At 38.5% G+C, this 18,022-nt stretch overlaps 1 protein-coding gene across 6 annotated transcripts in view; it reads left to right on the top strand.

The window, feature by feature from the left end:
• AFF2 (ALF transcription elongation factor 2) overlaps nt 1-18,022 on the top strand; it is a 434,150-nt gene that overhangs the window by 326,703 nt on the left and 89,425 nt on the right. For all 6 annotated transcript variants that reach the window (XM_084535140.1, XM_084535139.1, XM_084535136.1 and 3 more), the window contains exon 8: nt 12,695-12,746. In XM_084535140.1, coding sequence (XP_084391266.1) covers nt 12,695-12,746 — 52 coding nt within the window. The remainder of the gene's footprint in view (nt 1-12,694; nt 12,747-18,022) is intronic.

An 18,022-nucleotide genomic window follows, 5' to 3' on the forward strand; every position in this document is an offset into this window, starting at 1 on the left:
CACACAATTAGGGCTCAGGTTGCTGCCAACAGCAGAGCCAGGGTTCAAAAAGATTCTGAAAAAAAGATTGGAATAAAAAATTTGGGAGACATATGTGCTCCACGGGCATGAGGAACCAACATTTACTTCCAGTTATATTAGGACAAATTCTGAGCCAACAAATAGTCGCATTGAACCATCTCCCGTGACAAGATGCAGACTTAGATGTACCATGGGCCTGATCCAGTCTGACAATTTTGATTTATTATAGTATTATTTGTCTCTGTAATGCTGTGACATTATTAGAGCTTATCAATAAAATTTAGTCTGCGTCACTTCTAGGTTTTGTCCTAGAGGAAAAGATTTAGTATCCGTTTATCAATTTTATGTACTAATACTTTTGTTTATTTGTCTTATAATATCATCAAGATAGTCTATTCATGGCCAAGAAAACAGGGTGCCAGGCCTAGTATAAATGTACAAAAGAGGAGGAAAAAAAAAAAAATCAATATTTGGGATTTTTCTTTTCTATGATGTTTTTATCACTGAAGACCATGTTATGATTTTTTTTTTCTTTTTTTTTTTATGGTGTCATGCATTTCATCTAATAACTAATTTGGGAATATGAAAACAATATTTACCTACCTGTCAGAGAATCAACCGAGATGTATTCTTTAAAACCGTTGTGATAAAGTGATGACATCGGGAGACAGTTGTTGTATCTCCTTGCTAGAAGGAGGTCATCTTTCTCCTGCTCTTGGAAATGACAATGTGTGTCATGTTCTGACTAGGATCAATACCATGACAGTAATTTGCAAGGTTTGCTATGAGTAATTAGGTATAAACAGTGGCTGTGGATATCTTTACTGTACCCTTTTAAACCAATAACTGAATATTCTTTTCTTGGTTCCTCCCAGCTTCATCCTTCTAACACTGGAGAGGGTTCCTCAAGCACAGATTAGCAGATAGTTCAAAAGTAACCTGGGCTTCCTGGGGAATATGGAGAACAGAGAGTATCTGTATGTGGAGTGTGTGTGAACGTGGGGAAATGCTAGGTTTTCCAGTGTTATACTATTTGCAACGATACTGAAAATAAATAAATAAATAATAACCTCTGTAGATTTCAGACCAAAGTGTGGTTTAAGCATGTGGTATAATTTATAGGGTAAACAAACTTTCAGTAAGAGCTAACTATATCAGGAAACTTGTTTAACATGCACAGAAGGCACTGTTAAATTATTTCAGTGCCATAATTCAAAATGCTGGGGAAAATTCTCCTATATTATAGCCAGTGCAAGATTGGGTCTGCAGCCAAGTACATCGACATAAATGTTCAACTGTCTGGGGAAATACAAGTCTTACACTGTTACTTAGGGGAAAATGTGCACAGACATGGTGGAGCCCCTTATGAAACAATCCTCATTTTGTTAAACAATAGGATCAAATTTTCAATCAGGTTATCAAGCATATTGCATTCTTCAAGCTTGCCAAGCAAAGAGAAAGTATCAGCATGAAGACTGATGTATTTTTACAGAATTAATGATGTATGAAACCTGGAAGTGGAAACATACATTTTCATTTTATCCTCTAATTTTTCTTTTTACGTTAAAAGTGAAAGGAAATGCTTGGAAGTATTTGCAGTTATTCATATCTGTTTATCTTAGAGTGATTATCAGAGCAAACAGTGTCAGGCATTGTGTTTGGATCTGAGCCTGAAAAATAATGCTTGCAGGAGCAAGGATTACTTCCATGAGTCAGTATTTTCAGAACTGTGCCTGGTACTTGATTTCTATCATGCATATTCAGTGCCTTATAAATCATCCCGATTCAGAAATCATTTACGTATTTTTTTCATTTATCCCCTCTATTTGTATTACTTCTAGCACGTGCTAGGTTCACTCCATTTATACATTTTTAGATTGATCCGCAGGATGTTCATTTAAGGATAAATGTGAACTGTCTTACTGAAGATTCATTTCTCTTTGCAAAGTTTGTATTGGATCTATGGGGTAGGTGTTGTGACTTTGGGATGTGGGATTTTGCAGCTACAGTAGAATTGGCTTTCAAAACTGATCAGAAATTTAATGCAGTGAAAATAAAACTCATCTTCCTCGAGATCATCTTATCTTTGCTTTCTATGGGGATTTTTTTCCTGATTGATGAGCCCTGAACACCCTTGTGTACCAGGCAGAGTCCAGCAGTATATTTATAAAGCTGTAATGAGTTTGCAGCATTGAAAACCCCAGGCAGTTCTCTCATGCACTCATAATAAGCCCTGGGCACTTGCTCATCTTCTTCATGCCTGACCCCGGCTCTTTACTCACCCTGCACCATCAGCATGCCAGCACGCAGGACTTCATGCCCTCTTGGAATCCTGCTTTGGTAATGCACACCCCTGAAAATATCTCTTCAAGCCAAGTGCTAAGCTTAAAGCACTCTCAAAAAATCTGTCGCGTGACAAGTTTCGCTTTCCTCTGTATGAACAAACACTGTTTCCAAACTAAAACTGCCATTCTCCATAGCCTAACACATCACCAAAAGCCATGGCGTGGCTGCCTTGCATTGCCTTTTCAGTTTCTGCCACTGGAAGTCCTTCCTTTACAAGTCTTTATTAAACACCTTGAGTCTTCCTCTCAAACAACCAAAGAAATACTCTTCAGTTTTATGAAGTTGTTGTTCATTTGCACTGAAATGAAGCAGCCAGACCCCTTTATTGAGTTACAGGACACTCACCCACAATTCATTCATGAGGACAAATTGACAGGGATCTCAGGTTGAGAGGTTTTTTGAATCCCTGGGGTCAGTCTGTTGGCATTCTTCCACTCATCTGATTAGTTAGGGTCCACTCACACTGAACTATTTAAAATAGAAGCGCATTGTTCACACTGCTGCTTTTTTAGAGGCCAGTGTTGTGAAAGAAGTTGGCAGGTTTTGCCTTCAGCTTGCTCCTTGCCAAATATTCTTCATCCTTTCTGTGAAGGGATGAGTAGATGAGCAGTGTATGAGCTTTAGAGGCTTTCCTGAGTTCTGTTAAAGGAGTTTGCAAGCTTCTTCAAATTAGGAAGCACTATAATTTCAGTAGTCCAATGGTCAGTAATGGCAATGGTCAGTTAAAAATGGTGTTTCTAACAGAGGAAAATCTGTTTTGTATTCAGAAGAAGAGACCATGCACCTACTCCTTTCCTATCCCTTCCATTCATCTTCCAAAGCAAGGCTGGCACAAGTGTACATGTATATCCTACAAAAGCACAGTAAGATATTTTTTTATTTAGTTAGTCTTTAGCATTTTCTGCCTGTGAGTCTTTCATGTCTGCTTTCTCTCTTTTCCACTTTTTACTACTGTTTTTAATGGATTTTCTTTCTCTGTTCACACTTAGTTCATTTTGTCCCTGTCTACTTAACCAAGGAATGAACCTAATGGCATCCATGTTAGAACTGGAAAACTCTATTGGGCCTAATACTTGACAGAAAATAGTTTTTCCCTTCTATGCATACATAAGTTAGGAAAATTGAGGGGAAAAAAAAAGCAAAAAATAAATAAAACACAGGAGGTGATGTGTCTGCATTGAGAAACATTAACTAAGCTGTGCCCTTTTGCAGAGCCGTGTTTGGTTTCAGTTTATAAACATATATTGGCTATGAACACTGTTCAAAGAGCTTGTTAAGGAAAGGGGACTGGAAGGAAATAGCTCTCGTGTTAATTTTAGTCAAGAGGTTGTTGGGTCTTGCTATGGCTAAAAGGATTTAAAGTAGGGAAATGGTTTGTGGACTGGGGATAAATTGTCCTGTTTAGTTTATTTACTTGACACCTTGTACTCAGCACCCAGGGTCCAGGCAGCTGCTTTGATTTGCTCACTCAGAGTTTTCTTTGCATCTCTTTTGGATTTCAGATCCACCCTTACACCTGAAGGGTGGATCAAGTCAACTAACCTCGTGGAGGAAGACTGCAAAGCCACCCCATCCTCCCAAGTTCCTGCAGCAGAAATGTGCCAGAGCAGTGAGAAAGAAGCAGAGGTCCCCTTGTGCATGTTGTGCTCTGTATTGGAGGCATAGGACACCCATTGGCCTCAGCAGCTACTGCAAATGGGCTGTGGGATGCATAGATACTGGCCCCAACGTCGTACAGCTGGTGTGGACAGGCTGTGGCTGCCAGTGGAGCTCTCAGGTTGGAACAGACTAGAGCTGTGGATGAGCTGTGCCCTATAGCAGGCCCTGGGGGAGTTTCCCTACCTCGTCACTCTGCTCTCCAGTTCCTCACAGTCCTAGTACCTATGCTGGAGAGGGACTGAGTTCATCTCAGTCCATATGCCCTCTGTAAAGCGCCTTGAGGGCTTGCTGTCATTCTTATCACTGACACCGAATTGCAGTCTCTCTCCATGACACTGAACTCTGCAGACAGCATTTTGGAATTAGAGGCAAATAGTTCAAGCAGCAGAAACGATTTTATGTGTTTAAGTAGAGTTCAGAGCTGAAAAAAAATGCATCAATATAGAGGTTTTAATGAACACAATAGCTGCTTCCACTCCAGACCAGGTTATTGAAGCTTAAGATTTCCAGACACAACTCATTTCCAATCTGCAGAAACAAAAGGACTCTACTCTTCAGATACAAGATTAGTCAATGTAAGTGGAAAACAGTGCACACAGAAAGATTTGTGAATGTCATGTTGGTACTGACAGCTCATCAAACAGCTCCTTGAAGGAGCTTTGCTACCAGATTAAAAATGGAATAAAATAAAAGATAAAAGAACATAATCAGTGAATTAAATTAATGCCCTTCCATATGCACTGTAGAGCATTGGATAGACGAGGCAGTCTTATGTTATTTGTTCCCTGGTGAACAACTCTTTTTAATATATTTTCTGGTATGATTTTTTAAAGTCACCTTTGCAAGTTGCTATGGAATTATCAATCATTGTTTAACTGTGTGCTAAGTTCCCAAAGCCTTTGTGTGTAAATATGCCAGCTGAAGGCTTGTTTACCAGAGGAAATACTGGTGCTCTGGCTAGGAGACAGTTTTAATCAAATATGGTTGCAGTAAGCAGGTGTTTTTCATGCGGAATGTATTGGAAATGAGTATGTATCACAGAAATGGCTCTTGGACTATATATTCTTCTTGGTAAATAGCAGAACCTGAAATTGTATCGGTTGTTGTGCTTGTGCAGATGGAAAACAGGAGAAGCTTTGTGCACACTAGCAGAATATGGCACACTAGAAAGGTGGGGGTCCTCATTTTATTCTTCAAAAACTTCAAAACGAGTACAAATTTCACACAGGAGTTTTTAGAAACTGTGATTAGTCCTCCCCTTTATTGTTCCTGGAGCTATGCTTTTCTTTGTTCTTGTCTCTTTTCTTCTTTATTTTTTTTTCCATTTTTCTTCGTGATACATCCTTCTGAGGCCTTTCCAAATGGGAGCATGTGATACTGAGGAGTCCTTGCACACTGAGGGAGACACAATGTAACAGAGATTGCAGTTTTCTAGACAGAAGGCATAAAGGCAAGAATATCAACGCACCCGCTTGAATCAAAAAGATACTGCTTTTCTTGACTTTTTAAACTAATCATGCTATTCAACTATTTTGTTCCAATCCTGTTCCCAGGGAAAATTTCCAATAGAATGGACCTCAGTAACAGTGCGAGTCAGGAAAGTATTGGGTATGCTACAACATTATTCATGCTAAACATCTCCATCTATGTTAACGTACAGATCAAATTTGGAAGCAGGTTTCTCCCTCCTCCCAAAGTTCTTGTCTTGGCTTTAATGAAAAGCAAAATGCCTGTCAACAGAGCAGTTGTTGCAATGCACTTAGTAGCAACTTAATATTTTAGTTGCCTGTAAGAGATTTTTATGCGTGGAGATTAATGGATGGCTAGATAAAGAAATTCTTCTGCTGAAAGAATTCATTTTGCTTAATCCTTTTGAAATTAAGAGATGATATGGAGAGGTGAGTAATGAAGTGCACTCTCTGATTGTGAGGTACCTAATAGATAACCACAGGGGTTACTTTTCTCTCACCAGCTGTAATTACACTAATTACTGATATGGTGCCAGAAACACTAAGGCAGACTGAGTGTGACAACACAAAATGGAGTGTTTCTTAGCGAGACATCTTTCTCCATCAGCTGGACCAGAGGGAGGCTGACCGTGTTATGAGGCTAATGTGTGCCTTCTCCTGTGGGAGGGAAGAGACCAGGTACCTCTATCGCTCATAGGCTTTTTGGCAGTTGAGACACGAAAGATGACTTCAGTTCTTTCTAAAGGGAGGCAATTTCAGGCCAGAGGCTGAGGATCTTATCTATTCTTCAAGCAAATTGGTTCTAATCAGGCCACTGAAGCTACTCAGATGAGTAGAAGTTACACCTGTGAGTAAGAGCTCACCACACTGAGCTTGTCATTGACCAGAATGTAATGAAGGAGAATGCTGGATAAGGAGAAGGAAAAATTAATAAACTACATTTAAGTATATATAAAATCACTGGACAAGTGGCCCTGAATATTAAGGTAAATGGTGCTTGTAAATTCCATTTAATCTTCTGAGATTTCCTTTTACCGTAACTCTTATACTATCTCAGAGGAAATATTTTAAAGATGACTTGCACATTTCAGCAAAAGAATGAATATCAGGTTTCAAGATTTATAGATGGAATATTTTAAAACAAAAGATCTTCTTTTTTCCTTTGGTATTACTCTACCATTTATTTTCATTTCCCCAGGTTCTTTGTCCACTGTATTATGAACTTCTCGGGGGAAATCTATTGTTAGATGTTTTCACACATGTAGTTCCCCTTCCTCCCCCTTGATGAATGATAAAATTGTGCTCCAGTGTGTGCAACACATTCTTGAAATACATCTGAATTCCATTATAAAGTTTGTCATTTGCATGATACCTTTTGAGTTACCACTCTCAGAGAAGTCCTATATACTACAGAGAAACACACTAGGAAAATGAAAAACAAGTTCAGTATATTTCCAGAGGGTAAACTGGCATAGCTTGTGTTGATCTGATGGCCTTATTTCCATGAAAGTTCAGGAGTAGAAAAGGTTGCACGTCAGTGCCAGTCACTAGTTGCACAGACAGTGTTCCCTCTACATAAGTATTGCAGCAAACAAGTTTAACAAGGGCTTTGTAGCTCAAGTTGGTAAAACGTTACTTTTTTCACCTCAAAGATGTGTCTTTGATTCCTGCCTTTTCTGGATTTAAGTCGTATTAAGTATCACAAGGGAAATTTGCAATAACAGTCTACGCTTTCTTTTTAATATTGAACAGTATAACTAGCTGTAGCACATGCATCTCCAATCTGAGTCATACAAACCTTCATTTTAGTGTCCATCTGTATCAGTGGAAGGCTGAAGCAAGAGGGAACTGCTGAGAAACTTGGAGAGCTCCCAGTGTCATTTGTATGCTCCCTGCACCTACCACTGCTTCTCCTGATCAGAGCTTTGCTGTGTCTCTTGTGTCAGTAGGCTTTGTTTCGTCCTTGCCTTTTCTTGTCAGCCAAAATTAAGTGGTACATCCTCCACTAATGGGACAGAAGCATGGTTTACCCGTTGAGGTTGCAAGGACAGTATTACAGATTTACAAAATAAAAGCTGAGTATTTTGAAAAGCAAGAATCTTAAATATGTATTTAAGATGCTTGTGTTTGTTGTGGTATGATCCAGATGTGATATGCATTTTGTAGAAATGTTGTTTGATGTGAGCAAGTTAATTTTCTGGGCAGCTCAGGATTAGGGAATTTCCCAGTATTCTCTTCACTGTGTGCTTGCAACCCCCTCTTCCCTTTCCTCCATCCTTTCCATTCCCACAAGGCTTTTTTTACACGTGAATAGAGCTCCAGTGGTGAACTGATCTGAGAGCAAATTAGAAGTGCAGAACCTGGATCCTATATTTAGGCTGCATTTCAAGCACCTCTTCTTCCCTGATGAAGCTGTCTCATGAAACCTACAGCATCTTATAAACGCAGTGTTCTCCCAGCATGGCCCTTCACAAGCAGAGCAGGAAGAAATGCATAGTGTTCTCAGAAGCTTGCTGGCAATACGGACCTTATTCACTTGGAAAAAAGCATTTAAATAAGTTATACCTGAAACCAACGAAAGGATGTTGAGCTGTGAATGTACTCCTTTAAGAAGTTATAATGCTCTATAAAGTACCTGGAATTAAAGTGTACCGTGATGGTGCTTTTTCAGAGAGGAGAATATTTCACATCTCCCAGTCATATCTTGACTTACTTATTCACAGGATCCCAAACCAGCAAATGTGGTGTGCACAAAACACCTGCTGAACCCTGCAGTAGGGATGGCTACAAGCGCCTGTCACACACAGTTTCAGTGTGTGTGTAGCTGACCTTGGTGGCACCCCACTAAGTCACAGCCCAGACCCCGGAGCTGAATTTGGGGTTCTGCTGCTTTTGCTCCTCCCTGGATGGATGGGTGGGAAAGCCCATTTTGGTGACCCCAAATATCCCATTAAATCCTAGGTCATCTTGCTCTGCAGCTTTGGTCTCTCACTATTCATGACTTCTTTGAGCAGTTCAAAAAGGGTGCCCAGGCTTATATTGTAACTGAGCAACACATGTTGTAAGAACTGTGTGGAGTGGCTAGAGGGACTCCATGATTCATTTGTGTTGAAAATGAACAAGAAAAAAGGTGTAAAATGAAGTCTTGCCTGTTGAGAAACAAAAGCCATGGTGGGACTTCCATAAACTTTTAATATTGTCTGTTAATAGAACAGCCATAGAGGGTTTTCAGATTAATACACTTTTAAACTGTTATCCAGCATTTTTTTTATTTTATTTTTTTAATTATACTTTGGGCAACATGTGTAGAGTCAAAGAAAAGATAAAAATTTAGCTTGCTGTGCCAAAATCATCATAAACGGATCTAAAAATAGCTCACTTTGATTTAAGTTCATCTCATCTTATTTTCATGTCCATTGCAAGTTGAAGTCTGCTAAAAAAATATTTCATTGCTACAATATCTGGTAAGACTTTTACAGAAGACATCCTAATAAAGCCCTCATCTAGACATTTGTCTAGTTAAATTTGTAATGTAAGAACAATCTGCTTTGGGAGCTGGTTCATCCCTGGAGGAAGTGGGTATTGTAGTCAGTCAATGAGATTGCCCCTACTTACACCACAGATAAATGTGTTGCTTTGTCACGATGTTTCTGCTTTGCAGTAATTTCACATTCCAAATTGCAAACCTCTGAAAATTGTAGATTATAATAAATATGCTGACACAACTTCAACTGATAGAATAAATAGCAATGCTCTAATAATGAAATCAAAAATCCTACTTAATCCTACTCTTTCCCTAAAGTGGTGTTTTGCATTAGCTATGGATGAAAAGACAAACAAGTACATGTATATTCAATAATAATGTCAGCTGGGTCAGAGAAGAATAGGAAATAAAATGAATTCGTAACACCTCTGGAGATAGCTTTTTGATACAGGCAGTTTTCTCTTTGAATTGCCCTCATTGATGGTATTCGTTGTAACTTTAACATATCCACCAAATTGGCCTTTATTAATGGCTGGCCTGATCTTAATAACAAATGTACACTGTAATCTCCAGTCTGCCTGTCTTCTGAGGTTAACAGGTACATAGAGCAGAATAGATAACGTGTATTTACAGGAATCTCTCCCTCAAGAGGGCCTGATTTCATGTTCAAACCAACCAGATAGTGTTTGAGAGAGCTATAGATACAGAGCACTTCTGGCTCAGTGCTTTGAAGCTGAAGTGGGTTACCTTTGTAGGTGTGACAGTGAAATAGTCACCTTGGATTAAGGTTGCTGACAGTCTTAAAAAGCCCTTACTGAGCTTTGAGTGTGATCAGATGCTACTTGCTTATAAATGAGAGTTAATGGAAACATTAAATGGTACAAGCTACTATGACCCATGTCTTCAGAATATTAAGCACAGTTTAAAATTGTGGAAGACCATCTAGACCTCTACTTTTTGTAAAATATTACCTCTTCTAGCCTGCTCTGGGAGCAGGTTATTTGAACTCTTCAGCATCCTACTTTCATTTGCACATACTCTGTATTTTTAATTTATCCCCTCACTTCACTCCCTACCATCTATTTGTTGTTGATACCACACTTGGTTTCTCTTTAATTATTCCATCTGCCAAAAGAGTGTGATGCATTTTAGAAGCTGTGTGGTTTAGTTGTTTAACCTTTGAGTTTTGTAACTGAATGAGATGACATATTCTTCATTTAGCGGAACTGGCTAAGAAGAATTATATACTCCAAGTGATAAGCTTGAAACTGCTAAAGAAATACCAAAAACCAATTTTTTTCCTCTCTCTAGTCATCTAAACATCCATTAGTCCCTTGAAGGGAACTCATAAATCCTGCAAATTTAGTTTATCTGAAACCAACTCTAACAGTTGTCCTTCCTACTAATCATGTTTTATATCCATTTTATATTTTTCAATATTCAATAAACATGTCTTGTGCTTACTGTACTTGTTGGAAAGTATCTGCAGCGTAGGCTGTATAAGGACAGTTATTAATCAGCCATTTCAGATGACTGTTTGGTTAGTTTAGTAAGTGTACTCATTTATCTTTTTTATTTTTTTTTCTTTGTTCTTTCCATCTATCTAATGTGGAATTTCTTTTGTCCTTTTTGTTTTATTTCTACCAGAATATGTCAAAAAGGAACTTAACATGTAACAAAAGGGAAAAAAAAATCTGATAGCTGGAAAGAGGAAAAAAAAAACCACCTTTTGGGCTTCATTCATGAAACGATCCTTTGCATTTTGTCCTCTTAGATCTGCATTAAAAAATAATAATAGAGCACATTATCTAGCAGTGTGGCTCTGAAGCAGTAGATAATTTACACATTAAAGTGAGATGTAGGTTTAAAACTGGGAGTGTAGAAACGAATAAGAGTCAGAATGATATAGTCCTGTATTAAGTTGGTCTCAGTTTCCTGGGGGTATTGTCCTTCTGGTGTGTAATGAGACTTGCAGATAACAATCTGGGGCTGCGGATAGATCGAGGTAGGGCAGCATGTTGAGAACAGCACGGCAAGTAATGACGCTGGGGAAACAAATGAATGTGTCTGCTAGATAAACAGCATAAAAAGTTCCCGTTCATCACCAAAATCCAGGCCTCTAAAGATTAATATTTCCTGAAGAATTCTTACTTTTAGAAGATTTTTTATCAAAGCTGCAGTCTCACTTTTACGGGTTCACATATTACAGGGAGGCATCTACCATTTATCAAGAGGTTAATGACTGGTAGTTATATGTCCAGATACTGTGTAACCACGGAGCTGCCCGACAACAGAGGTCACTGAAAGACAGATGACTTACAAACTGGTTTAAAGATCTCCTTGCACTTTCTCTTTTTATAAGAGCACCAGCAGGGCTTCAAACCTTCGGATATTTCCCCATTGGGATTATTGTCCCCTCTTTAAAATTCCATATGCCAGGAGGCTTCCATGATTTACTGGCAGTCCTCAAACAACAACAGAAAAACTTCCTAACAGAACATCCATTGATTGCTACAGTTATTTAAAGGATAACAATAAAAAATCATAGACTTCGGTCTCCATCAAAGCAGCAAGGAAACAGTAATTGCAATTTGCTGGTCTCCTGCAGTGGGTAAAGGAGATCAGCCTGGGAGAAAGGAAGCTCAGCACTTTCAGTGGCTGGCACAGCAGATCTGGGTGAGATGTGCTGATTCATTCATACGTCATCCTGTGAGAAAAGACTTTGTCAAGGTGAAAAGATGGTTGTGAGGTCCAAAGGAATATCAGCTCTGAGGAAGACCACCAGATAAAAGTGTGGATATAGGGGAAGCTGTAGGGGAGAGTATATGGTGGCTGCTATATGTGTTTCTCTTGGTAGACAGACCTTGAAAGAAGAGATCTTTTCTGCAGAGTTGTAACAACAAATAATATGGCTTCTTACCTGGTATGTTTCAACATACCCAAATCTTGCATCTAAATAAATAAATAAATGTATAAGATTAATATTAGCATAGTAGCATGCATTATTGAACTCTTTCTTCTGTCAAGGGAAAGGAAGGAGACTTTGGGACAGCCAAATCTGTTAGGAGTTTCCTTTCCCTTTAAGCAAGGGCAAGGAGTAGTAACATGAGATTTCCCTGTAGGAAAAAAAAAAAAAAAAAGGAAGGGAAAAAGAATATGAATTAGCAGATTCCTACTTTTTGCTCTGCCTTCAGATACTAGCAACTGTGATGTCCCATCAGACCTCAGAGGAGGTCCTCTTCTTGATTTTCCTCATTCTGCACTCTCAGTTTGGTAAGGTGGGATTGGTGCAGGCCTCTACGAAGATCAGTAATACGCTAGACCAAGAATGAAACACAGAGGATTTCTCAGCTTTTAGCAGTCTCAGAGCTGAATTTTCTTTCCCCCTTCTGATTTAGAAATACACATAGATGTCTGTGGACTAATCACTGTGAGATAATGTACAAATAAAGGAAGACATGAAGGAGGAACTGCCTACTAAACTTTATGATGGATGAATTTGAAAGTCATTTGTTTTTACCTAGCATCTCAGAAGAACTAATAACATACATACACAGAGTATTCATCGGTTTATTTATCACGGGTCTGATCCTGCTGTTGTTGAATTGAAAAGCAGATTTACCTCTGACTTTGGTGAAAGTGAGATTTGCCCCATTTTATATAACTTTAATTCACGAAGTGTAATTCTGTTTTGTCCTCTCCTTGTTTTTTTCAGAATGCTTGAGGATGATCTGAAACTCAGCAGTGACGAAGATGACAATGAACAGGTAAAATACATTTAAGTGCATGTTGAATGTGTTTGTGTGCAAAAACATTTTGGGGTGCTGCAGAATCCATTATTTTAGGTTTTACCTGCAAGTAAAACAACTTCTGAATCTTTTACAGTTATTCCTAAGTCCGCCTTAGGGTGGAGAAACTTTTTTCTTGAATAAGAATATGTTTTGTCAGTTTTGCTAAATTAACTTAGTGAAATTGAACTAAACCAAAACATGACTAGCCTTGGACTAAAAGAACACATATGGCATCATCAGGGAATAGTTAACGTGCTCTGAGTTTCTATCTTCCATTGTACCCAATTAACTGTGGAACGGCCTCCACTTGTTTCACACTCAATTTCTGAAATTGATGACCTGTTTGGAAGTGAGTGTAAAATAACCACATCAGACCACTATCATAACTGCAGTGTTGTTTTGCACTTTGCAATTCATTTGTAGGATTGCACCCATGAAGTTGGATCTGTAAGTTTTGTTCCAGTAAGTGAGTAAAGGGATGGGAGCCCATAGCCAGTAATTCAGAGATTCCCATTTGTGAGAGGTAAAATCTTCAGTGTGTAGTTGTAAATCAATACTGAAAGTCTCTCAGCCTTACTTGGGACGTTAATGAAGAATCATTTTCAGAAAACTGTCTGTCTGATGTCATTCTTTATTCTTCCCGCTTTATAAATATTTATGGGTAATGCTGGGAAATAAGGCCAGTGAAATTCATATTCTCAACATTCTTATCAGAAAAAAATTGAGACTTAGAGTTAAATTCATCCTTCATGTTACTTTATATATGGAATAGGCTTAAATATGTAAACTTGTGCAGTAAAGAGAAAAAGTAATACTATAACAGCATAAGATCATCATTGTCTGTTCAGCTGGGTAATGTTATTTATAAGTGGATCTTTCTTTCTTATTTATTTTTAAACCATCTGAATGTTCTTTAACCCACCTAATCCATCCTTTAGGATCATGCCAGGAAAGATTTACCTTCTGGTGTAAGTTGACCCCTTAGTCATACAAGCCAGTACTTTTTGCACCAAGACAGACTGGCACCCTCGTCTGAAGCCAAAGGATCAAAAGCCTGTACTTATGCAATGCACTATTGTACAAACACGTTGGCTTATGAAACTAGCAGGTTTCTTGATCTATTGGAAATTTGCCCGTATACTCCCATGAGATGGGATTGTGATACTGAGATGCCCAACATTTAGAAAAGGTAATATGTTATCAGGCGGGAGTTACTTTTGTTTTCTTACTGTACTAATTTTCCATCGATTTCGGTAGAATTGCTCCAGATTTACACGCTTTACACTGACTTGAATAGGTGCCGTCTCTGATGTCAGTCCCATGCAGGAAGGCCACAGTTACATCTGCACTGCACAGTGTCATGTTTGTAGCCTTCAAAGTATTACTGCAGTCGTATGGTACATGCAAACCTTTTACCCAAAGGCAGGGTCATGCTGGGGAGCAGTGTCACATTGCCCCCAGTTCAGAGGCTGCAGGGTGAGCCCCTGTGCAATGTGACTGAGCTGAAGGAATCCTCAGACTGCACCAAAGCTCTGTGAGACTTTCCAGTAAGGAAAGCATAAGCTGCAGACAGGCAAGAGACCACAATAAGGAACATTCATGGAGTTTCTCAAAAATTTATAGTACGTAGAACATATTTTTCCTTTTGGCAATGCAAGTTTCATGTCACTCTAAGTGATTAGAATTGATTCAAGTCTCCTAAGATCTCCCAAATATCTTCTGAAGAAACAGTTTATGGTCTGTGTATTTAGGGATTCCAAACATGAATGCATTCTATCACGTAGAAAATAAATGAACTGTCTGGACAGTAAGCATGCTGATCATATTTCTTAAATGTCCAGCACTTAATGGCTGGACCTTTCCTTTTCTTCACCTTTCCTCTGTACCCCCACACATGTGTGGTTGCATCTCTTTTAGGTGCCTCATGAATAGAAGATAAAGACGACAGTGTTGTTTACATTACAGGAAAGAATCCCAAAGCTTTTTAGGTTTCTCAAAAACATGAGTATATGTGTCCATCCTTGAGATTCTTGTCACACACTGCATCCTTGAGTAAGGCCTTGAAAAGCTGAGCAGCTTGGCTCTGCTGCATCACTCAAGCATTACCCTGGCCGTGCCTTCACACTTAGCAGCTTCTGCCATGTCCCTTTCAAATAAAGAGAGGGGACTGGATATGGAAATAAAGGTTGATCTGGCTCACCAGTCAGGCACATAAACATCAACAAAGTAACTGGAATGGTTTTTGACTGCAAATATTACGTCCCAAAAATATGTAAAATATTCATTCATGAGGGACAGATCAAGACGATTACAATATACGAGTTACATGATGTTGAATGTTCAGCTGTGGGATCCAAAGTTATAAAAATATATTTTTGTTAACAAAGATTTTGCACGCAAATGACAACTGTAACTCAGCTGTATACATGTGCGCACTCTGACAGGGAAATAAAAGAAATAAAAGATTAAAACTCTTGGCTCAAAACCCTTCTAACAGTTTATGCAACGTTGCTATAAAGAAGGATTCTCATTGCAATCTTTCTGATTTTTTTTTTTTTTTTTTTTTTTTGCTATAGGCTTACAGCCAATGTGAAGCATGAGCTAGCATTTACTCATTTTTATTAATTAAAAAGCAATATGTCAAAATCATATTTTTTATCTTGACCTCTTTGCTCTTATTTGAAGGAAGCTGAAATTCTTTGAGAGTAGCAGTCAATAGGAAGTCCTAGGACCCAGGCCTGTATTTGTCGTTTGGGAATTGCTAGGGACCCTTTGATCTGTACATGAGAGGGGCAGTAGAAACATCGATCCATAAATGCACCTCCGTCCTGAATTTAGTGAATGTCTATAGTATGTGAAGAGGATTTGATCTATCTGCCTGTCTACTCAGACTACCAGACATTTGTCGTGGTGCTAGATTGTTGAAGCTTGTCTGCAAGAAACAAAACTCTCCTGTTGTATTCTTTCACTCCTGCGAATGAGCACATGTATTTCTGATCTGTATTTAGGGGCCCATGAATCTCATGCTCTTTCAGTCACTGCTGAGGAGAAACCCAACACATGATTGCTCTGGTCAGTCATGTAATTAGGAGGCTGAAGCTGATTTCTGGATAAATTGAGAGCTATCAGTTTGAAGTCAGTGTAAGGCATTTAGTCTGTAGATACATGTATTATTAGCAGGGCTGTTACTGAACACACTGTCCACTTTTTAACATTACCTTTTCAACAGGGATTTTGAATAACTGGAAGTGGTTCCTAAGAGCTATAAACATGATCTGGAGAACCCTTCTTAATATGAGCGTTACAACTTCTTGATTTGGCCAGAAAGAGGCTAAGTGTGCATTGTGATGGCCTAGCAGTGTATCACCAAGAAAAAGATTCTTGAAAGGAGGCTGCTCTCTGTAATTTCATTCCAGAGGGCTTAAGAGGCTCCAGCAAGTGAGAGGTGACTGGAAATCCAAACTAGTAGTGCCAAACTGCTGCAAATTGCAAGGAAGCCTTGTGGTTTCCCTCTCCTTTTAGGCTTCCTTTCTGCATGCTCTGGCAGTTGTAGGCTTGTTGTAAAAGTTGTTGAGTGGAGCTCTTCAGGCTGTGACACACAGGAGGCCCAATGTGATGATCGTTGCAGGTTCCTTCTGACTTCAGATCTGTAAATCTTTGAACCATATTGATCATTGCTATGGATCATGAGGCAAGCTGCAAGTTACTCCACCCCAGTTGCAAACTCCAGTCATCATTTTCTGGGCATCACTTTGAGAGACTGCAGTTATCACCTATATCTAACACGTGTAAACACATCCCACAGCATCTTCAGTGTAGACACTTTGGAGCTGGCCACATGACACATGCTTTGTCCCTTAGACAAAATGCTGATTCTTATGTCTTTCATTGTGGGTGATTTGGGATTAAAGACACACAGAAAACGACAGGTTAGATCTGGAATCAATTTTCATTTACAGCTGAGAAGCAGTTATTGATGCTGTGCTCACAGTTCAATAAAAGATCTGAAGATATAGACCTTGCGTTTCTTTTTCAATATAAGCAGCATAATCAGTCTCAAATGTTTTTACAAAGAAAATTGTATTGACAGTTTTATTAAAATTGCTGTCTTTAAAGTTTCAAGTTATCCACAATTTGACCTACTTGAATGGTTTTTAATATGCACACTGACCAACCCAATGGATTTTTATGTCACATATTTATAATACAAGGTACACATCTGTTTAATGTATTATTTGAGAGGTATTGTTACATCTAAGCATTGCCTGGGTTTTAAACTCTTGTAGTATTGGCACAGAAAAGAACATTGGCATATACATCCATATTGCATTCAGAGGTCCTGTTGCAAAATATTTTTAGATTGGCCACGACAGATAGAGTCAAGGCAGATGACAGACATGTTCTTAGTTCTTAGACGTGTAATTAGGTGACTAGGCATTTCGGAGATGCTCTTAATGCTCTTCTGTAAGGAAAGGAAGTACTTTTAGATGGCTTTATTATTCTGTTAAAAAAAATATAAATCAGAAATTAGAAAGAATAGTGAAGATTTTTAATTAGTAGCTTGATGCAGGTAAAAGAGCTTGGATAAAACACAGGTTAATATTTTTGTTCTTTAAAGCACCTCTGTATAACTCAAATTAGCTTCGAGCTCAAAGGTATCCAAATGAGTTGTGCCTGGATACAATATTTTAAGTAGCTGTAGTGTACCCAATTTTCTTTAACCAGCTCCTCTTTGTTCTTCTGCCTAAGGAATAGTCCTGTTAACCTTTGAAATGTGTACTTAATTTAAAGCACATTGTTAGCAATCTGTGTGTTTTTTAACCAAAGAAACTTGGATACTACTTACAGAGCTGCTCCGTTATTTTCAGTATTTCATGTATATAGTATTTTTGGCAGAACAAATCAATGAGATGTTTTTCTTTTATATTTTTTTCCTTCTCTTAATGATTGCCATCTTATGTGCACTTCTCTGATAACCATATAAACACAAGACATACGTATAATCCATGGCCTTGGCCTATCTTCTGTATTTTACACAAACATGTTACCTTCTTCTAGGTTACTATTAGGTAATTGCCGACAAAACGTTTGCCTTTGTAGCGCCATCCAAAAAGGTGATCAGCCATAGCCCAAGCTTTGAATTCTTATAATGCATTCTGAACTTTCAAAGCTTTTACTCAAGTTAAATTTTTTTAAATCTATGAAATGCAAAGATGCATGATGCTTTCATCACGTAACACTTTGAAAGAGGT

Source organism: Aythya ferina (assembly GCF_964211825.1).
Source record: "Aythya ferina genome assembly, chromosome: 13".
Classification (NCBI taxonomy): Eukaryota; Metazoa; Chordata; class Aves; order Anseriformes; family Anatidae; genus Aythya; species Aythya ferina.